Source organism: Mercenaria mercenaria, chromosome 15 (genome assembly GCF_021730395.1).
Source record: "Mercenaria mercenaria strain notata chromosome 15, MADL_Memer_1, whole genome shotgun sequence".
Classification (NCBI taxonomy): Eukaryota; Metazoa; Mollusca; class Bivalvia; order Venerida; family Veneridae; genus Mercenaria; species Mercenaria mercenaria.
Genome location: NC_069375.1, coordinates 57247512 through 57270992, shown reverse-complemented (window position 1 = coordinate 57270992; position 23481 = coordinate 57247512). Strand labels below are relative to the sequence as shown.

The 23481-nt window shown below is 36.4% G+C and overlaps 1 protein-coding gene across 1 annotated transcript; it reads left to right on the top strand.

The window, feature by feature from the left end:
- Positions 1-606: 606 nt before the first annotated feature.
- LOC123566452 (anti-sigma-I factor RsgI6-like) lies at positions 607-19656 on the top strand. The gene is made up of 11 exons (XM_053524263.1): positions 607-831; positions 1851-2003; positions 2922-2958; positions 5202-5356; positions 5676-5715; positions 7652-7810; positions 8665-8720; positions 12951-13119; positions 13609-13716; positions 16329-16544; positions 18792-19656. Exons 1-11 carry the CDS (start codon positions 614-616, stop codon positions 19023-19025), a joined length of 1545 nt encoding a protein of 514 aa, XP_053380238.1. The 5' UTR covers positions 607-613; the 3' UTR covers positions 19026-19656.
- The last annotated feature ends 3825 nt before the right edge of the window (positions 19657-23481 follow it).

The following is a 23481-nucleotide window of genomic DNA, read 5'->3' as shown; positions in this document are numbered from 1 at the left end:
ACATATGAGAATTTGCTGTTTTTACTACTTTTTACGATGAATTTCGAAAAGCGTTTGTCACGCTTTTTCTCCAGGTAAACTGTCTCGATAATAAATATCTATATTTCGTCATTCTCATCCATCAGATGTTCGTCAAAATCATCCGGGGAACCACGGTAGACCTCTGATATGCGAGAATGTATTTCGTAGTCATTATTCACTGCTTCAGCTATAGCGCTATTGGTTACGACGACGAGAAAATGTCTTTATTGCGGCGGCGGTCCGGTGTTCGATTCCTGACGCGGTCATCATTTTTTCTTGATTTGGAATTTTAAAAATATTTTAGAAACAAAAATTCATATTCTAATGTTCATAATATGACCAAAGTTCAATTTGAAAAAAAGATTATTTTTAGCCAGATCTGGAGGTCAGTGCCTTTAAACGTCGTATATATATAATAATTGAAGCATGAGATTCGTTCATATGTATTTGACCGTCACCGTGTGGCATTTACCAAAACTTTTAAAGCCTTCAATTCTTACTTTTTGTAAGAGGTTTTATCTTGTTGAGCTTAAATTTTGATCTTTAACAGGATTTTGGGACAATATTTGATTAGACACAAGTGATTAAGAATATGTTACAAAAATTAGAAATGTTTTCAGTGTTTTTTTGGGTTTTTTTTTCGTGTTACTTAGTGCTTGTGGACCAAACCCTTGCCAGCGTCGAAGTACTGAAGAACCCTGATATGGAAATTGTTAATTTCGACAATAACTGGTCATGCAAAGGAGGTTGTACTTTGACGTCGAGCAAAGATCACTACAGCGGATCGCGCAGTGTTATGGTTTCAAACAGGTAAATTTAGTTTTATATTCTTATGACGTCATTGTGGCTGTACATTGACGTCAAGCAAAGTTTCCCACGGTGGGTGGCATAAACTAAAGGTTTCAAACAGGTAAATTTAGTTTTACGTTTATTTCAATAAGTGATGAATTTTTAAAAAAAAAAATGATCAAGTTTCACGAAAAATGTGCCCTTAACTGTTAATCAGGCTATTTCATGGTAGCAGACGTTCATTCTGATATTAACTGGTGGTTATATATTGAGTCTAGCAAAGATCACTACAGCATCAAGCAATTTTCCAAAGTGTCATGGGTTAAAACAGGTCTATTAAGTCTTACGTGGTGATTGTACACTGACGTCAAGCATGATGGTGATTGTACATTGACGTCAAGCAAAGGTTACCGCATTGGTATAGACCAATAGGCTTCAAAAGGTTGATTTAGTTTGACAATATCAAAAATCAAATTTCATGAAAATTGTGCCACTTTTCTATTTTGAGGCATGAGTTCTATTCAGAAACGATCAGAAATATTTTTTTTTTCAAAGCACGGTTCACGAATGATATTATATCAAGTGGAATGGCTGAAGAGAGATATAACAAAACTTCACTTCATACCAGTCATTACTGTGTCAAAACAGCGGTTGAGAGGGAGATGGTAAGAAGATTTTGTGACTAGATAAACAGACAGACGAGTCGGTTATATCAAACAAACAGTTCATGTTCCCTTTTCAGGGAGACGTACTTACGATGTTTTAATCTGGAAAGCAGTACTTAGCAACATCAGAAAGAGACTAGAACCCATAGCGGGTACCACTACTCAGCCCTTTTGCTTTTGCTCATATAGGGTGTTCTGAGCTTGGTCCAAATCTCGAACCAGCCTTGGCGAGGGGCTAGCGGCTTGTGGTTCGTTGTCAAACACATTAACACCTGTCACGATCAATACCTCTCTTTGAAATAAACGTTCATTAAAATATTGAGATTTACTGCATTTACACGATTTTTCAAACTGTCTTTTCTCTCTGTATTACAGAACAGCTAATTTCAATGGGTTGGCACAAAATGTTGTTGTTACCCCTGGCTCTTCGTACAATTTCACAGCGTATATCCAGCTTCTTAACATGGAACAAGGTGCCATGTATCAAACTGTGGAAACAAAGATGACATGTAAGGGAAGTCCCGGTAAGCGATGATGTCATGTTCGGGGAATCCCGGTAAGCGATGATGTCATGTTCGGTGAATCACGGTAAGACATGATGTCGTGTTCGTGGAATGAAGTAAGTGATGAAATCATATTCGAGGAATCGCTGTTAGCGATGATGTCATGTTTTAGGAATCATGGTGAGCGATGATGTCATGTTTTGGGAATCACGGTAGGCACTTATGTTATGTTAGGGTATCGCGGTAAGCGATTATGTCATGTTTTAGGAATCACGGTAAGTGATGATGTCCTGTTCGAAGAATCACGGTTAGAGTTTGGGAATCACGGTAAGCGATGATGTCATGTTCGGAGAATCACGGTAAGCGATGATGTCATGTTAGGGGTATCGCGGTAAGCGATTATGTCATGTTTTAGGAATCACGGTAAGCGATGATGTTATGTTCGGAGAATCACGGTAGGCGATTATGTCATGTTAGGGGTATCGCGGTAAGCGATTATGTCATGTTTTAGGAATCACGGTAAGCGATGATGTCATGTCCGGAGAATCACGGTTAGAGTTTGGGAATCACGGTAGACGATGATATCATGTTGGGGGAATCACGGTAAGCGATGATGTCATGTTAGGAGAATCACGGTAAGCGATGTTGTCATGTTCGGAGAATCACGATAGGCGATGATGTCATGTTCGGGGAATCACGGTAAGCGATGATGTCATGTTCGGAGAATCACGCGACGGTAAGCGATGTCATGTTTGGAGAATCACAATAAGCGTTTGGGAATTACGGTAAGCGATGATATCCAACCTCCGCGCAGGGATATTCTGAAGCGATATGGGGAAGTAATACTCACGGTAAGCAATGACGTCATGTTTAGGGAATGCACGACCCGTTAACTCTATCCTCGCGCTTGGGAATCTATAACTTGTGTTATGTTATTTTTCAGGAAGCAAAAACATAGTTTTGAAATTTGGACGCGACAAGTACATCAGAGAAAATGCGTGGACTTTGATTGGAGGTATACACAAAGTCCCACCAGGTAACTAGAACTCCTTCTAAAGTGACACAAATTGTGCCACTATCATCAAAATTAGATAATGGATAAAAGAAATCGAATATCTTATTGATGCTTTGACCTTAAAGTGGAATTATGCTCATTTTCAAGTCAAAATCTAGCTGAAAGAGATGTGTGTGTAAAAAAGGTGGAAGAAATGATAGCTTTTAACGAAATATACCAAACATAACATCTTTTAAAAATATCTTCTTGTTACCACTACGAAATAATAACTTTCCAAATACGACTTTTCTTATTTTGATTGGGGCATTGCATGCAGGAGTTGCTTCCCTTCAACTTCAGAAATCTCTACCTATAGGTAAGGGAGATCACTGCGTAGACGATTGAAGAAAAGAAATATTATTTTATTTGTCCGATTTCTTTATTTCTAAAGCATCAACTTCAAATTCTTATGCGGCACTATTGTTAATTTAACACATTTAAATACACAGCAACCGAAAATTGTTTTTATAAAACATTCACCAAAAACACACTATGTAATGTGCAATAAGATGTGCATAAAGCCACTTTAACCCATTATTATTGTTATTACTATAACAGGGTAAATTAAATTGAAAAAATAAACGTCGAACATAATTACATTTTGCCAAACTAACGTTGACCAATGCTGTCCCGGGGTAATATTTTTCAATGAGTCTTAACTTTTAGTTTCTAATGGCACACCATTACGAATTATTGACACGTGCCAATAACAATGTTCCAATATAGCTTGAGCAAGTTAATTGGTATTTATGTAATTTTAAGGTACACATGTTGCTGTTTATAGTAGATCTAAGTTATATAGTTATATAAAAGATAATAGGTAAGGGTAGATTTCTCGGAAGAACAGAGCACCAAAAACACAGCCTCAGAGCCACGCATTTGCAAAGTAAGCCCATAACAAAAAGAAGCCGTAACGGAAAAAATTTACAGACGGGTTACTTCAAAAATCCAACAAGTACATAATCATTTTATGCAAAATATAGAAAGAAGTTGGGGGGGGGGGGGGGGGGGGGGTAGGGGGGTGTAGAAGTGGAAGGGGAAAGTGGGAAAAGGATACATATTCAAAAGGGAATGCTACCTTCCTTAATTACAGTTACCCTAGAACGTAAACCACAGTAGCGCAGACACTCACGTACAGAAGACACGCACGCACGCACGCACGCACATAGATAAATAGATAAATAGAAACGTAAGATACAATAACCTTAAGAACACTGTCCAAGACACAGACGCAAAAGCACACAAACGCACACACATAAGCAGGAAAAAACAACAACAACAACAACCCCCTCCCCCCACCCCCACCCCACAAAATAAAACCCCACAAAAACTTCTAGTATTTCAATGCATATTGTATGACTCTAGAAATTCTAACTAGGAGCTTTCGTAATTCTCAGCAGTAAAGCTTTATCTTAAATTAACATTATAAATGAAAATACAAGCATATTTAAGTCCAAGTCTTAATTTTAGATGCGGGCCCTTGTTAAGCAAGTGTTTTGCTCTCGCTTGGGTTCAGGGTTGTAAAAAGTTCATTGACCAGTCTCAAAACCCTAACATCTGATTGGCTGATTTTGAACTGATTTTTAAAACTGACCGGTGCTATTCATTGCAGTCCAACTCAAAGCTGACATGTTTGGTGACTTCTGGTGGCTGATTTCTGCCATTTCGCGTTTTCGCCCCGCCATTTTAACTTGTTAATTTTCGTTTTTTTCGCTCGGCGGTATCACGAGGCGAAAACGCGAAATGGCAGAAATCAGCTACCATAGAGACTTCAAATTCATTTTTAAAACAATGACCCCAGATTTCTTTAACTAAACAATAACAAAAACATTAAAATCTTTTAATTTCGTTTATAAGATTTCAAGCGTGACGGCCTTGAATCGTTGATTTCAACTTCGGAAGGTAAAATAAAGAGGAATTAGATTTCTTCGCCCGGATTCAACTTTTTTTCACATTGGCGCAACAGTGAAATCCATGAAAAGCAGTCCCCCACGAGCCGTCAAAGGTATATTGCGGGCAGGATAGGTTAGGCTCCAGGACACTGGTTGTCTAAACACAAAATACCCAGGTGCCAGACCTCTTCGGGAAAGACATTATTTAGCAGTTTTATTATGATACTTTTAAAATATTCAAGGCAACTTTTAAATCAAAATTTGTTATTTTTTTCAGAGGCAAATTCATGTCATGTATATATACAAGTTTGGTGCGACTGTGAACTACCTGGTAGATGATGCCAGTCTGCAGGTCGTGGAGGAAAATGCCAACTGGAAGACAGAAGCTAATGCGAGAATCGAAAAAATTAGAAAATCTGACATTGACGTTGTGTAAGTTTACCGGTGGAGACTGAATAACATGTATACAGTATTACGTTACAACATTGCGTGATTAAAGATACAAAAAGAATGTACATAATATAATAATTATAAAGTTAAATTTGGAAACACAGTCGAAGAAAGACGCCATTTGCGGAAGGTCACAAAGAATCGGTTTGGGAACCAGTCTCAGACTGCTACCTTTTCATTGGTCAGATCCAAAAGTGAGCTTAGAAACAGCCAATGAGGTTTTTAAGTTTCGAGACTGGTCTCCAAACACAGTTTTATTCCCTCCAACCACGACATTTCCTGCAATATTCCTACATTTCAGATTGTCGTCTGCATCACAAAATGAAAAGTACCAAGTAGAGGTGATTTTTTTTTCTTTGGCATCAGTCAAGTAAAACAAACACCATTATATTTTCTCGGGTACACGTGCATGCTTAGAAATCTGTTATTTACTCGTTTATTTTTTTTGTTTATTGTAAAGAGACGCTATATCTAACTAAAAAAGTTCATTCATCCGAGTAGTAATGAACTGGGCGTCATGCGAAAATTTGACGTTATATCTGACGTCATAATGATCCCTAAGCAGTCTGCGCGTTAATTATTGTTTATCGCAGAATTTAAGATAGTTCGATTTTTTGTTTGTCATTAAAGCAAAGAAGGAGTTTAAACGTTGTATTTTCTGAGATAAACAACGGTTGAAGGCCTAACTGTGGTAAAGGAACTAACGTGGGAGCCATCTGGTCTTGTCGCGTAATGGCGGACAGGTTTTTGAACACTAATTAGGCCCTATTCACTTGGCATGGCCGCTAGAGGTCTAAACTAAAGCTGGCTTTTGTTTAAATTTCATTGTGGATGTATTTTTGATATTTTGGTAAAACGAATGGGAGAGGAGGTTATATTTGATGAAATGAAAACCAATTTTAGTATGAGTAGTACTTCCAGGTCACAGCAGTGTGATTTTTATGTGATTGTACAGTAAGCAAATGTGACAAGAGAAATCTCTCTTAGAAGATAAATGATCCCTATTTTTCTGTTCATTTTATGTCAATTTTATCATAACTCTTCAGACAGAGGTTAGGATTTGTTCTCTGAAATTGGTCTAGCTATGTTTTGGCATAGCCCGTCCGCTTAGCTCAATAGGGAGAACACAGATCTACGGATCGCGTGGTCGCGAGTTCGAGCCCTGGCGAGGCTATGTTCTCCCTGACGATTTGATAAACGACATTGTGGCTCAAATCATTCGTTCTCTACCGCTGATTCATGTGGAGAAGTTGGTAGTTACTTGTGGAGAACAGGTTTGTACTGGTACAGAATCCAGGAACACTGGTTAGGCTAACTGCCCGTCGTTACATAACTGAAATACTGTTGAAAAAAACACAGCGTTAAACCCAAAACAAACAAACAAACAAACAAACAAAACAAACAAACAAACATACAAATGTTTGTTAGCCCTTTAAAGAATGTCAGTTTTATATAGAATTTAATCATAGGGAATACTAAATATTTAGGGGTGTGTGACCTTGAAGCGCATACCGGTAAGAGAGCAGTGTCACATTATCATTGGGTAAGTTCACATGGAAGCTCTAGGGAAGGGTAGGCTGTTGTGTAAATGATACTCAGTACTCCCACCAGTAAAGTAACCGACCAATCAAAAATTGGGCCCTGGAAATATCATCAAAGCAAATAAGGAAAATAGCTCTACAGCTCTGAGAACATATTCGAATACGCCGTTATGCGACAATTGCTTTCGCGCCATTTTCCTATTTAGTGTCTGTATGCCTAATAAGGTCCGGGGAAACTACATTTGACATGGTACTATGAGTTCTTTGCATTTCGCCGTTGTTATTTTGGTCTGTTCAGTCTGTTGTGTCTGTTATTGAAGGCTCAAGAGACCGAAAAATGAGCCGTGCCATGGGAAAACCAACATAGTGGGTGTGCGACCAGCATGGATCCAGACCAGCCTGCGCATCGACGCAGTCTGGTCAGGATCCATGCTGTTCGCTAACAGTTTCTCAAATTCCAATAGGCTTTATAAGCGAACAGCATGGAGCCTGACCAGACTGCGCGGATGCGCAGGCTGGTCTGGATCCATGCTGGTCGCACACCCACTATGTTGGTTTTCCCATGGCACGGCTCAAATAACATTTACTTCGACATAATTAAGCAGCTAGATCAAAGGAATGATATTCCGGCCATCAATACTGAATGAGATTTTCCTCTACGTTCTCGTGAAAGTTTCATATCTGATTAATTCTTATAGATTTTTGGTAAGACAGTCAGACACTTCATCTTTTACAGCTTATTCAAAACACTCACGAGTTTGCCTTCGGAAGTGCTGTCGGGGCGAAGCAAATTGTTGATCCAAACTATCGTAAGTATGCGCAAGCTTTGTATGACAACTTTGAATGGGCTGTACTGGAAAATGCGTTAAAATGGAGGCTAATGGAATGGACAAAGGTATGTATGGCTATGCAAATTGTGCTTTCAGCTTTTTGAAAAAATGTTAGACAGCGAATGTGAGATGTAGAGGTAACTATGTTAACTTCAGGTAGTTCTGCACGTTCCATAAACCGGAAGTAGTTAGTAGTGCAAATGGTAGGCGGAAGTAGTGACGTAGCGTCATTTATCCGGAACACGTAGAATAAAGCATTGATTCGACGTCATTTTATGAATTAATGGCAGCAGATGAGTAATTTTATTACATTGAAGAAAAAGTTCTGTTCACGAAAATGTTATCGAAACTGTGATTTTCCCAAAGACTTACATTATGAAATTTTTGTGTGAGGTCCAAACTAGCAAAAAAATCGATTACGCGACCCTATCTTTTTTATTTGCTGTATGTTCTATGTATATTCCGAAGTTTCGAAAAATCACGGTTTAATCGAATTCTACATTGTAGACAAAACTTTGATCCAGACGTGCAAAACTGCCTGAAGATTTTGATTGATTGGCTAATTTGACCGAGACGATGATTCTATCTTGTCAGTTATTACTCTTCTGCATAGTCCAAAGATAAAAGAGTAGGCATACGGCATAACAAGCTTCATCAGCTAAAAAACCTACACAGTTACCATGCAGCTTTATTTTAGAATGTCTATGAAAAAATGAATTGTACAAATTATACTAAATATACAAAATGTACAAATATATCTCAGTTCACAAGCATATTGCATACCGGGATCTGATTCCAACCTTTTCACATAATCCTCACATAGGGAAACACGTTGTGAAAAAGTAATGTTATCTCAAATACAACAATGTATGTGAAAGAAACAACCCAAAAAACTTTTTATTTCTTTGTTTCTTTTTAGGGTAAAATAGACTATGATACCCCAATAAATGCTCTGAATGCTCTTAAGGGTAACGGGCAAGTATATACATTTTAATAAATAAATCACTATCAGGAAAACATCTTATTTGTAAATAAATTTAGATTAAGTAAAACAGTTCGTTCTGAAATACTCATTAAAGTGTGTGGTGCAGATTGATTCATTTATTATAATAATGTCAGTGTTGTAAACTATATAGATTGTTTTTCACTGCGTTATCCACACAGTAAAGATGTGCTTAATGAAAACATATCAATTTTAATAATATTAATTCATGAATTCTGATGAATCATGTACATTGACATCTTCTGGCAGTATTTTGATATATAATACCACTTGTGATGATGCACTTCTGGTGCAGTTTTAATATTCATTGTCTAATTGTCTGTGAAAACAACAGCATCGGCAACTTCAAAGACATTACATATTGTTTTAATGCTTCACTCTGGATTTAAATCCAAGCAAACTGAACTGAAACTAAAACGAAAGAACATGTAGACTGTGTAACAAGATTCCGTACTTTTTTACGTTGATGAGAAAAAAGTACAGCATCCCTTGTGAAGAAACTTCCATCAGCTTTGCAATATTTCAGAACAAAGGTGCGTGGCCACAATATATTCTGGGGTGTACCTGACAAAGTTCCGAAGTGAATAACCAAGTTGAGCCGAGAAGAGTTGCTGAATGAAATCGATGTTAGGACCAAGGGAGTTGTTGGGAAAACCGTTGGTCTGTACGTAACAGCCTTGAATTAAGAAAAGCAACAATGTTTTTGCTTAAAAAATCACCTGTATATAAAGAATCAATTGCGATTTTGTAGTTTGTATTAGGATATAAAATACGTGGACATGCCGTCTTTTAGTATAACACGCTAGCTTCTCTGAGAGGACTCAAATGCGTCTATTGTGCACAGATTGTTGGTATGGAAAGGTCCTAATATATATATTAAATCTATAAATTTAGTGTATCCTTGAGAAATAGTTAACCCTCAAAGAAAGAAAATGTGGTCCCAGTCAGTTTAAAAAATAGAAAAAGTGGAAACTTCACAGGTCGCTCAACACAACAAAAACGAAAATATTGCAGGCTCGGTTTGATTTAGCCTGTTCATAGACGGTAGTGGAAATGCATGCTAACGTCCACGCCCTCTAGTCCCGCGTTGAGCAGAACTCAACATTTGCACATGCTAAAAATACAAAAAGCAATTTAGAGACATCCGCAGATGTTTTCAAACGGCGGTGCACATGGAACCTTCAATGATACACGTGTTTTAGCGTGTAATTCCATGAAAAGCGATGTTTGGTCCCCAGATAAAGTAATGGGTTTGCCCCAAATGAGAAAACAATGGGCAGAACTAAACAAACTGAATTTAGAAAGGGGATCTGAGGTTATGGAGCCTGCATATCACAGGAACCCTCAAAAAGACAAAATTAAAAAGCAGGCACCATATACAAGGGGTGATTATACAATACCCAAGGCTATGAAAGCGGGAGTATTGGAACCACCCAGGCCGAAATGGTCATGCTGAGAAAATTGTCATGTGGGTCTGTTTTAAAAGGCTAAAATGCCACTTTTGATTTGTGAGACATGATAACAGAGATTTGAGTATACATTTATCCAAATTTTGAACCAGTAGCACAAATCAGGTGTATATATAAAACAGCATCGAAACAATCTTATTGGGTTAGTGGACTTGCTGTGCTTGCACGCTTGTTTGTACTGCTAAGCGTTTTGCCGTAATTGGTCTCGTGTGTTGAGGTGGTGATGAGTTAGCATAAAATTATCTCTAGTTATGTATACATCTTGTTCTATAACTGCTTTTACAGCACACCTTAAATGTATCTTGTGCTATAACTTCTTTTGGAGCACACCTTAAATATATCTAGCGCTATAACTGCTTTTGGAGCACACCTTAAGTATATCTTGTGCTATAACTGCTTTTACAGCACACCTTAAATATATCTTGTGGTATAACCGCTTTTGTAGCACACCTTAAATATATCTTGTGCATAACCGCTTTTGTAGCACACCTTAAATATATTTTGTGCATAACCGCTTTTGTAGCACACCTTAAATATATCTTGTGCTATAACTGCTTTTACAGTACACATTAAATATCTCTTGTGCTATAACTGCTTTTGTAGCACACCTTAAATATATCTTGTGCTATAACTGCTTTTGTAGCACACCTTAAATATATCTTTTGCATAACCGCTTTTGTAGCACACCTTAAATATATCTTGTGCATAACCGCTTTTGTAGCACACCTTAAATATATTTTGTGCATAACCGCTTTTGTAGCACACCTATTTTGTGCATAACCGCTTTTGTAGCACACCTTAAATATCTTTTGTGCTATAACTGCTTTTACAGTACACCTTAAATATCTCTTGTGCTATAATTGCTTTTGTAGCACACTTTAAATATATCTCGTGCATAACCGCTTTTGTAGCACACCTATTTTGTGCATAACCGCTTTTGTAGCACACCTTAAATATCTCTTGTGCTATAACTGCTTTTACAGTACACCTTTAATATATCTTGTGCTATAATTGCTTTTGTAGCACACTTTAAATATATCTCGTGCATAACCGCTTTTGTAGCACACCTTAATATATTTTGTGCATAACCGCTTTTGTAGCACACCTTTAATATATCTTGTGCATAACCGCTTTTGTAGCACACCTTAAATATATTTTGTGCATAACCGCTTTTGTAGCACACCTATTTTGTGCATAACCGCTTTTGTAGCACACCTTAAATATATCTTGTGCTATAACCGCTTTTGTAGCACACATTAAATATATCTTGTGCTATAACTGCTTTTGTAGCACACCTTAAATATATCTTGTGCATAACCGCTTTTGTAGCACACCTTAAATATATCTTGTGCATAACCGCTTTTTTAGCACACCTTAAATATATTTTGTGCATAACCGCTTTTGTAGCACACCTTAAATATATCTTGTGCTATAGCTGCTTTTACAGTACACCTTAAATATCTCTTGTGCTATAACTGCTTTTGTAGCACACTTGGGCTATAACTACTTTTGGAGCACACCTTAAATATCTCTTGTGCTATAACTGCTTTTGTAGCACACCTTAAATATCTCTTGTGCTATAACTGCTTTTGTAGCACACCTTAAATATATCTTGTGCATAACCGCTTTTGTAGCACACCTTAAATATATTTTGTGCATAACCGCTTTTGTAGCACACATTAAATATATCTTGTGCTACAACTGCTTTTGTAGCACACCTTAAATATATCTTCTGCTATAACTGCTTTTGTAGCACACCTTAAATCTCTCTTGTGTTATAACTGCTTTTACAGCACACCTTAAATGTATCATGTGCTACAACTGCTTTTGTAGCACACCTTAAATATATCTTGTGCTATAACTGCTTTTACAGCACACCTTAAATATATCTTGTGCTGTAACTGCTTTTGTAGCACACCTTAAATATATCTAGTGCTATAACTGCTTTTACAGCACACCTTAAATATATCTTGTGCTATAATTGATTTTGGAGCACACCTTAAATATATCTTGTGCTATAACTACTTTTGTTTGTTTGTTTGTTTTGGGTTTAACGCCGTTTTTCAACAGTATTTCAGTCATGTAACGGCGGGCAGTTAACCTAACCAGTGTTCCTGGATTCTGTACCAGTACAAACCTGTTCTCCACAAGTAACTGCCAACTTCCCCACATGAATCAGAGGTGGAGGACTAATGATATCAGACACAATGTCGTTTATCAAATAGTCACGGAGAACATACGCCCCGCCCGAGGATCGAACTCGCGACCCCGAGATCCATAGACCAACGCTCTTACCCAATTGAGCTAAGCGGGTGGGCTGTAACTACTTTTGTAGCACACCTTAAATATATCTTGTGCTATAACTGCTTTTGTAGCAAACCTTCAATCTTAAGACGTCATGGCACAGTATAAACACTTAAAATTGTTCCTGAAACTGGTTTTAATCATGACTTTTTAAAAGATATGCTTTTATTGGTGATTTATTTTTTTTAATCATTATACAGTTGATATTTGAAGAAGCTATATCCTCAAAAGTTTATACTTTTAATTTGATGTGATACGATCTGTTTAACTGTGCAGCACTAGTTTCTAATCTGGTTTCTTTCCTACCTTATTAGCGGATGATAATCCCGGCTACACGCCCTGGACTTTTTTTAGGGCACGGGCCTAGATACTAAGAAAGCCCATCCGTAATGTAGGGCTAACTCTGCTAATTACATTTTTATTCGACAGTTTAGAACATTGGGATGTTAACAATGAGAATACTCACGGTGTCTACTTCGAGACGGCCACCGGAAACCCGAATATAACCAATCAAATGTTCGATGATGCGCACGCAGTCGATCCCAATGTGAAAATCTTTCTGAATGATTTTGGTGTAATGGAACAATTTGCCTCAGTGGTAATTTTCTTTCATCGTAGCATACCGTATATTTTCGCTTATAAGACACATTATTGCGAGCCATGTTTCCGGTTCAGACTGGGGAGCATCTTATAAGCGTGTGCTACAAGAGAATTAAAAAAAAAAGAAACCCCAGATTACATGCCCGATGTTGAGGTGCGTCTTATAACCGCGTGTGTCTAATAAGTGAAAATATACGGTAGTCATTTGTATTATTTTATAACATATACACACGAACTTTTGTTTGTGTATCGATGATTACATGCTTTGTTTTAGGGAAATCTCTAGACTGCCGCAATTTCAGTCGCCAATTTTCGAAACAAAAACACACGAAAAATAACAAAGAACAACATTTAAACAAAAATACAATACACCGTAAGAAAGAAACAAACACGAAAATTCATACAAGTCGTTTCATATTTAATTAATTTAACCCTATTAGAATGGTGTTTTAACCAGATTATTTGAAGGGACTTTTTTATATTACAGCCTCTACACAATCAAGCGAAATTCTTAAAACAAGCTGGAGTCCCAATCTACGGTGTAGGAATACAGAGTCATATAAAAAATACAAGCCTTGACATCGCCCAGATGAAGGTAACTATATCTTATCCACATGCCCGGGTTAACAAGTCCCTTAACGTCTCCATTGGGGGGAGTCAATACCAAATGCTTAGATTTATAACGTCGTACAGTCATACAAAACATCTTAGGTTGAACTATTTCTAGATTAATGACATTTGAGCCGCGCCATGAGAAAACCAACATAGTGGGTTTGCGACCAGCATGGATCCAGACCAACCTGCGCATCCGCGCAGTCTGGTCAGGATCCATGCTGTTCACTTTCAAAGCCTATTGCAATTAGAGAAACCGTTAGCGAACAGCATGGATCCTGACCAGACTGCGCGGATGTGCAGGCTGGTCTGGATCCATGCTGGTCGCAAAGCCACTATGTTGGTTTTCCCATGGCATGGCTCATTTAGTTTGCCTTTTAATCAATAACTTGTCAGGACAGCGTTTTTATTTATTTTGTTGTATGGGAGGACAGACTCTATTTTTTCGTTCTAACATAGCCATACTTGTGTTCTTATTAGATAAAGGTTGAAATATTGTGTTTTAAGATGAAAGAAATCGCTTTTTTGTACCTCAGAATTATTACTTCATAACGTCAAACGCCATTGCCGTGCGCTGGAAGAGAAAACCACGCGACACAGGCAGATATTTAGTGGTTGTCGTAAAGAATGTACATAACATCCTTGATTTCATGTTAGAATCGAAAGTATATATCTCAAACAGTGATTTGGTTTCAAATGAAACCATTATTTGCTTTTTTTCAGGTGCGTTATTATATCACTGAACTCCAATGATTTTATTGAACAACAAATCACTGTTAAGGTTATTTTGTTTCTCAAATAAAACCAAATCCCATCTCTGTACTGTGTCATATATATAATCGGCATTTTCGCTACTGCCAGAAAATAAAAGTTCTACTGTATGGAAGAGGCATTTTGTTTGATCAAGCTTACTAGACGCAAGGAAAATGGCGGTCTTCGTGTGCGAAATGAAATGTGAAAAATATATAGGTTTACAGGCAATACTGTATTGTATCAAAGCAATCTTGTAAAATCTAAAGTAAATATTAAAGAGAAGAAAAAAGGCAAAATTCTACAAATGTCGTATTTATGTTAAGCTACATCTACAGAAAACAATAATATATTGAGGTGATTGGATATAGATAGTTCAAAATTGTTGTATGTGAGAAAATGCAGTTTAAGGTTGAAACCGTTATTTTCTGTGGTGTACAAAAAGTCTGTTTTTAGTTATTTTGTCGACTGCTCAACTGCTCAAAATGACTTTTATTTTTATCCTCCCACCCACCAAACCACATGCGACTCAGTTTTTTTTTTAAATCTACCGTAAAACAAAAAATAAAAAATGCTGTCCTTGCATCTGATAAATGCCATGATTAAGCCATAATATACGACAAATAAAGGCTGTTCAATAAATTTTGCAAGTGATATCTTTTCTGTAAATTTTAGACTAAGAAAAACAGTTTCAAGTATATATAATGCCAACCAGTCTGAAGTTACAGTCTCTAAGTTAGCGTCTTTGCCAAAGCTGACCAGAAGGACATTTGCGATAATCATTTTTCGATGTTATATCTTATGCCAATAATAAATATTGCAATTCGACCACCACTAAGATGTACTGGATTTGCGACAAGTCAGTTTGAAAAATGATAAATAGTAACACATATATCTAATATATTTTTCAGTAATATATGACTACATAACACAGTTGTCTTGTATGTTTTACGATATAATACTTTACTAACACATCAAAGACTTTGTGACAGCATGATATGAGTGTAAGATTGTCTGATTTAAGTCACGTATGCACAAGTAAGGATTTAAGTCACGTATGCAAAAGTAAGGATTTAAGTCAATTATGTACAAGTAATGATTTAAATCACGTATGCACAAGTAATGATTTAAGTCACGTATGCACAAGTAATGATTTAAGTCACGTATGCACAAGTAAGGATTTAAGTCACATATTCACAAGTAAGGATTTAAGTCACGTATGCACAAGTAAGGATTTAAGTCACATATTCACAAGTAAGTATTTAAGTCACGTATGCACAAGTAAGGATTTAAGTCACATATTCACAAGTAAGGATTTAAGTCACGTATGCACAAGTAAGGATTTAAGTCACGGATGCACAAGTAAGGATTTAAGTCACGTATGCACAAGTAAGGATTTAAGTCGCGTATGCACAAGTAAGGATTTAAGTCGCACAGGCGCAGATTAGGTCATATGACGACTTTGAAGCTAAAATGGTAAAGGATGTTCCAAGGTACCCATCAATGGGGTTCCATAAACGAGTTTTGGGACACTTTGGAGAAACTCTTCTACATGCACCAAATTTAGAACCCAGACGGGGCAGAGAAGCAAGTGATTTTAAGACTCGAGTAAATTTGTGGCCTGTTTTATCATATACTTACCCCAAACTAGTTAAGATTTCGTGTACTTTGAGGGTATATGTAATCTATTTGGGTTGACTCACTCTGCCTCCCAGAGCGACAATTTGAGTGATAATGTAAGTGTACGACACATTACATAAATGTGATATCACTTCTGTTTAACAACGCAGGGGAAACAGTACAGTTTACATAATACCAAGAGTAGTCAGTCATACTTTATTTTAGGGAAGACTCGATATGGTCGCTGCAGCTGGCCTTCCTATCTGGATCACAGAGCTTAGCCTAGCTTCTAATGATACAAACTCGCGAGCATCTGCCCTGAGAGACATATTGACGTTATACTTCAGCCATCCGGCGGTAGAGGGCGTACTTTTCTGGGGATTTTGGGACGGGAAAATATTTACACCGGAAGTAGCACTGTTTGAAGGACCGGATGTGACTGTGAGTATAAAAACTTCTCAAGGAGGCATAAAGTAATAATAATTATAATGATAATAATGATAGTAATAATGATAATTAATGTTAATATTGATAATTAATTTTGCGCAGACAGTTTACGGGAAATCCGACAGGTCCATGTCTTTTGTTACAAAACAGACGCCCACGTCTCCATTTTGAAGAGTAAAATATATATCTAAATGGCGCTCTTGAAAGACTTATACCACGAACCTGAATAGGAAACTTTGTGTTCCGTAGCAGGCTGTAGGCGTACGACCTACACCTACATAATATATATATGCATTAACTATCATCGGGAAAACCTTCCTCATGGGCTGTTTTGCGGACCGGCTGGCTTTTCCAATATTAATGCATATCTTATCATACCATAATTACGCGACTATGTGGGCCAAAGACTTCTGTAAAGAGTTGGTCATTACGTTCTCTTTTTTGGTTGCGGGTGTATCCCGCTACCAAAGTTACAAGTGTATTTCTGACAATCATATAGCATCTTTATTTTATTCCAAATCACTTCCAAAGGATGTTCTTGTGCTACACAAAACAGTCCCATTTACGAACTATGCGGATGAATTATCAGTGATCAAGCAGTTCTGATTCAACCTGTATCCATTCACACTGACCATTTGAATCTATCAATGATACAATTTTCCAGCCCATAGTTACATCACAAGCTAGGTCAGGCAGAGTTCATCTTGGATATAGGGCACATTTGTATTTGTTTCTAATTCATGTATATTTATAAATTGGCATCTAAACCGAAAATAAATCTACCAAAACCCGCAACCACCAGACATTTCAAGGCTTTGATTGTAAATGCTTTAAACGCCACGTTTAATCTTGGAATGAACAACAACAACAACAAGTTAAATGTATAGTTTATCAACGCGTTTCGGTAGCCCGTACAAACATAAATATGTGACGTGTAAAACAGAACTGTCAAATCTATGACTATTCATACGTTTTGATACAAGTTGCACTGTCTGTCCAACATATTGAATATTGCATTTTTTTACATGTAATCAAATATATAACACCACTAGTTTTGCAGTTAGTATTTTGGCGTACACTGAAAATATCCCTTGTTACATGAATACTAAATGTAGAACCAAACGTTATACTGTTACAATGCAAGCACAATTAATAGGCCGCCATGTGGTTCTGGGACAATCTGTGTATGAAAAGAATTGGAACCACTGCCTTACCCTTGCATGATCGTAAGAGGCGACTAATAGGGTCTTAACACTTGGTTTTGCAGTAACTCTGTGATTCCAGCAGGTATGCAAATTTTGATTCCATACCTTATGTTTTTATTTCGATGTAAATGAGATGTGGAACCAAAATTTGTAGTTCTGTTTGGTGCCATATAACCTATACTGTGTTGGTGCGCCATAAAACCCAAATAAATAAATAAATAAACAATTAATCAATACAATAGATACATAATGTCATATTTGTTACGAAAGTCTGAGCTTAAGAAATAGTTCTGGATATTACGTGATCTCTTGTATGCTAAAATAGGTTTGAAATGTTTGTACACATACTGCACGAACCTATTTTTGTATAATCTTAAGGCCTAAAAACAATTTTTTTTCCGGTAACATGCTCAAAAAAATAGGGAAGGTAGGTCGGAAAAAATTTTTTTTTTGAAAATTATTTTTGTGTCAAAAAATGAATACAAATAGGGGGGTTATGCCTTTAGGGCATTAGTAAGTTGATTTCTAACATTACTGGCCATGTTTAAAGCATAAAAAGTGCAGTTTTGTAACTTTTTGTCAAAAAGTTGAAAAAGAAATTCTCCAATGCCATAAAAACATTTAGGGCCGGGCCAAAAATTTAGGGTAGGTCGGGATACCGGAAACAAACCAATATTTATGTATAACATTGCCTATATTAAGTAACGACGTATTATAAGTAAACAAAAGGTACCACATTTCTACAGCTATTAGACATAGATAGTTCTGTGATAAGCAGAACGCTTTATGAAAAGTCGGTCCGGAGAAACTTGTCTTCTACTCAATCTAAATTAGTACATTCGACTGTTTTACTTGGCCTGAAAAACTAACGATCCGTACCTATCTTTTAACAGCAAGACGTATAGCTTTTAGTAGTTTAATATTGTACAAAAGTGTCTTAATAATTACAATACAATGCTCTTGAAGGCAGGTAACTCTGAGCATGATGATTTTTGTGAAATAAATATTCACTTAAAATTTCAAATTCATTATTCAGCCAAACGAAGCCGGCAAGGCTTATCAGACCCTTTTCAAGACAACATGGCGCACCAGCGTGACCAGAGATGTTACCGGAGATAGTACATTCACTGTCAGGGGCTTCAAAGGAGAGTACACGGTAAAATTGAGTCACAATGGGAAAGAACTCAAACAAGAAACTTTCAAGTTGGGATCAACCAATCAAACTATCAATATCGACGTTGGTAAGACATATATGAAATTACAATTATAAATTAAAATAGCGGCTATTTTCTATGGCAACAAAAACAAGTGGCGGAACTATTTAATTTCTACATACATATTTGAACTGTATTTACATATTTCTATAAATTAATTTCTCTACCTTTTCCAGCTATAATGAAAAAAATTATCATGTTTTACATCTCATACTTTAGAAACATATGAAATCAATCTGTTTAAGGTATTAGATCACTAATAGTAATTTTTACAAAATGGCCTTTGCTTGGTATATTCTGAAAGGTAACCATGTTTTGCACTATTTTGCAATTTTTAAACAACTTTTACCGTGCCGTTTTTTATAAATTTTGTATAACTTATTGTATGTCCACAAGCTCAAGTAGAGACAGATTTCAAAGTGATAGCCACTATCCAAAACGTCTGCAGAGAACTCATTTTACCATTAATTTTAATAAAAGAAACATCAAACTATTGGTAAACAATTATAAAACACAAAATAAAAATGTCAATATCATTTTTTCTATGGTGCCTCAAGTAAACGGATTTAATGAGACAGAATTCATACTTCAGCATTGAAAAAGATAAGGTCGAATCTGTGTTTCTGTTTTGAATTTTGCTCACTCCATTTACAAATAACTTTAGGGCAGATGTAAAACCTACCTAAATTTCTTCCACAATATATAATCCAGAGGTGGAAGCAAAATAGAGAACTTTCACCGCGTGTAACTCAATATTTTTAAAGATGTATAACTCTACCCCTTCTGTTTAAGTAGTAAATTCTATTTGAACACCAAGAAATTGCTTATAAGATTCATCTTTTTCCATTTTTTGTATAATATATCAATAATAAGTCTTGAAAGAAGTAAAAACTTACTAGAAAAAAAGGAAAATAAGGAAAAAAAATTTGGTCCCAGTAGGGCTTGAACCTACGCCCCCCTAAGAATTGCAGTAAAATTAGGCTTATGGTAGGAATTGAATACTCTTCAAAAAGGAGGTTCTCTATTAGTGATCTAATACCTTAATTAAGAAGTCGTTTGCTAAATAGATATTTCGGCAGTGTGTACGCCATAAACACACTAAAATGGCTGCCTCCATTATCAAACATTTTCTTAAATTTCAAACTGCTGTATCTTTTAAAAATTATTTCAGCATTATGAAAGGCTTGAGGATGGCTTTCATATAAAATTAATATATTGTCAGGCCTCCCTTGCCCTTTAATACAACTATGTATACATGTTTATGATTTAGATGATGTAATGATCTTTTGTTTTTAACTGTAATTGTCAAAAGACTGCGTTTGATCCATTATTTCTGTCAATAAATTTGTTATAACTGATTAATATTATAAAAGTATGCCTAAATGATATTTTTTGCCGAATTCATGACGCTTACATTTGAACCCTATTTCCGTTTTCAGGTGCGACGTCGAGTATAATAGTTCAGTAGACAACAGACTGATCAACATGCGTTATTTAAAAGAAAGGAAAAACAAAACAAAATGGAACAAAAACACACCAAAACATCATGAAATGCCTTCATATTCTTCTTAAATAAGCACTTAAATGATAAAGCAATTAAAGCCTTAGACATGTTGTCCAGAAGGGTAACTCATGCCAGTCTCCTCCTTTTTAAACCCCATATTTTTTCACAAATCAGCATAGAAGTGATCGTCTAAATAACAAGATCTGTCGTAGGACAGTAAGGGGCTCTCGGTCTTTTCGAAGGCCCCATGTAACAAACAAAAAAAAAAAAAAAAGAAAGAAAAAAAAAAACGTTATTCAAAAAATTTACCAAAGATTGCAGATTATGGAAGATATATCTTTGAAACTGATATTGTGATATACAACTTGAGGGGTTTCACCGCCGATTCGGTTCATTGGTTAGGTCAGGGTGTCGGTATCAATTTGAGTAAAATTTAATATTAACAGAGCAAATGTTATTATACGTACGGTGCTTGCATATGAAATATATATCGTACTTGGTGATTTCTTTCAGGTTTCACAAAACTCATCCGTATAGGAATCAACAAAAATGAGGACCTCATATTACGATGTTACAAGCCTTAGTAACTCGGGCTACTATGACCTACGTTTTTGTCCTTATCTGGCTTTGAAAACATATATGTGTGAATTAAGCTTTTGCTCTACCATTTGAAGGGCTCTACTGCCTAATCGGTTTAGTATTTAGGGGAGGAAGGCGAAGTCAATTTGGAGTAACAAATTGATATTTACATAGCAAATGTTACTAAAGGTTGCATATGAAATATATATACCTCTAGTTGTTTATTTTTCAGCTTTCACAAGACGCAGCCGTATATGACTCATTGCAGGTAGGAACCGCGTTCAAAGTGCATTACAAGCCTGTTTTAATTTCGGGTTACTGTGACTTATGTGTTTGCTCCTCTTTATTCTTGAAGATATATCTTTGAAATGAATATTGTGATCTACAATTTGAGGGGTTTCACCGCCGATTCGGTTCATTGGTTAGGTCAGGGTGACGGTATCAATTTGAGTAAAATTTAATATTTACTGAACAAATAGCTGGGAAGGGCGGGCAAATCGCATTGCTACTGTGGCTAATGTGTTTGTCCCTCTCTATCATTGAAGATATATCTTTGAAACTGATATTGTGATCTACAATTTGAAGGGTTTCACCGCCGATTAGGTTCATTAGTTAGGTCAGGGTGTCGGTATCGATTTGAGTAAAATTTAATATTAACAGCAAATGTTATTATACGTACGGTGCTTGCATATGAAAATATATCGTACTTGGTGATTTCTTTCAGGTTTCAGAAAACTCGTCCGTATAGGAGTCAACACAAATGAGGACCTCATATTACGATGTTACAAGCCTTAGTAACTCGGACTACAATGACCTACGTTTTTGTCCTTATCTGGCCTTGAAAACATATCTGTGAGAATTAAGCTTTTGATCTACCATTTGAAGGGCTTTACTGTCTAATCAGTTTAGTGTTTAGGGGAGAATGGCGAAATCAATTTGGAGTAACAAATTGATATTTACAGAGCAAATGTTACTATAGGTTGCATATGAAATAAATATACCGCTCGTTGTTTTTTTCAGCTTTCACAAAACGCATCCGTATACGACTCAACGCAGGTAGGAACCGCGCGCAAATCGCATTACAAGTCTGTTTTAATTTCGGGCTACTGTGACTTATGTGTTTGCTCCTCTTTATTCTTTAAGATATATCTTTAAAATCAATATTGTGATCTACAATTTGAGGGGTTTCACTGCCGATTCAGTTCATTGGTTAGGTCGGGGTGAAGGTACAAATTTGAGTAAAATTTAATATTTACGGAGCAAATAGCTGGGAAGGGCGGGCGAATCGCATTACAAGCCTGTTTTAATCCCGTGCTACTGTGGCTAATGTGTTTGTCCCTCTCTATCATTGAAGATATGTCTGTGAAACTGATTTTGTGATCTACAGTTTGAGGGTTTTCACGGCCGATTCGGTTCATTGGTTAGGTCAGGGTGTCTGTATTAGTTTGAGTAAAATTTAATATTAACAGAGCAAATGTTATTATACGTACGGTGCTTGCATATGAAATATATATCGTACTGGGTGATTTCTTTCAGGTTTCATAAAACTCATCCGTATAGGAGTCAACATAAATGAGGACCTCATATTACGATGTTACAAGCCTTAGTAACTCCAGCTACTATGACCTACGATTTTGTCCTTATCTGCCCTTGAAAACATATATGTGAGAATTAAGCTTTTGATCTACGATTTGATGGGCTTTACTGCCGAATCGGTTTAGTGTTAAGGGGAGGATGGCGAAGTCAATTTGGAGTAGCAAATTGATATTGGCAGAGCAAATGTTACTATAGGTTGCATATGAAATAAATATATCTCTATAATTCAATAATATTTGTTGACAATTAAGCTGATTATTTGTTTATCAATGAAAGATTACGAAGTAAATAGATAATCTTCTAACAATGTTCTTAATTGTTCTATTGTTTGTCACTTCGTTCCCTACTTTTTTGTGACAGGATCTTAATAATGGTTGTGTGATAATAATTTACATAATTCGCATGTACTGGTAGTCATGATATCAATCTGTGATGTCATTGGTTGAAAATCGTAAATTGAAAAGAGAAAAATAATGGAACATTCTGGTAGAAAAAGAGACATTTAGTGGACATCGGCAGAACAAGCGCGTTGTATTTTAATATTGAATTTCTTAGTTAGTTCGTTTCACCGACGCCGAAAGTGACAGTAAAGTTGGTATTTCATTATATTTAGTGGATAACCAGTGTTCAAGAGCTGTTTGTTTGTTTTGTTATACATGTATATATTTTGTTGAAATCAGCTATGTGTAAAAAAAAATAGTAAAATTGGACAGAAAACGTTCGTTCTACATTTACCCGGCATCCCAAAATTTCCGGCAGCAACACAGTGCGACATAAACGTTCTTTAGATGTTCAAATTATTTTGGAAATGAAAAGGAAGGTCTATGCTCTGA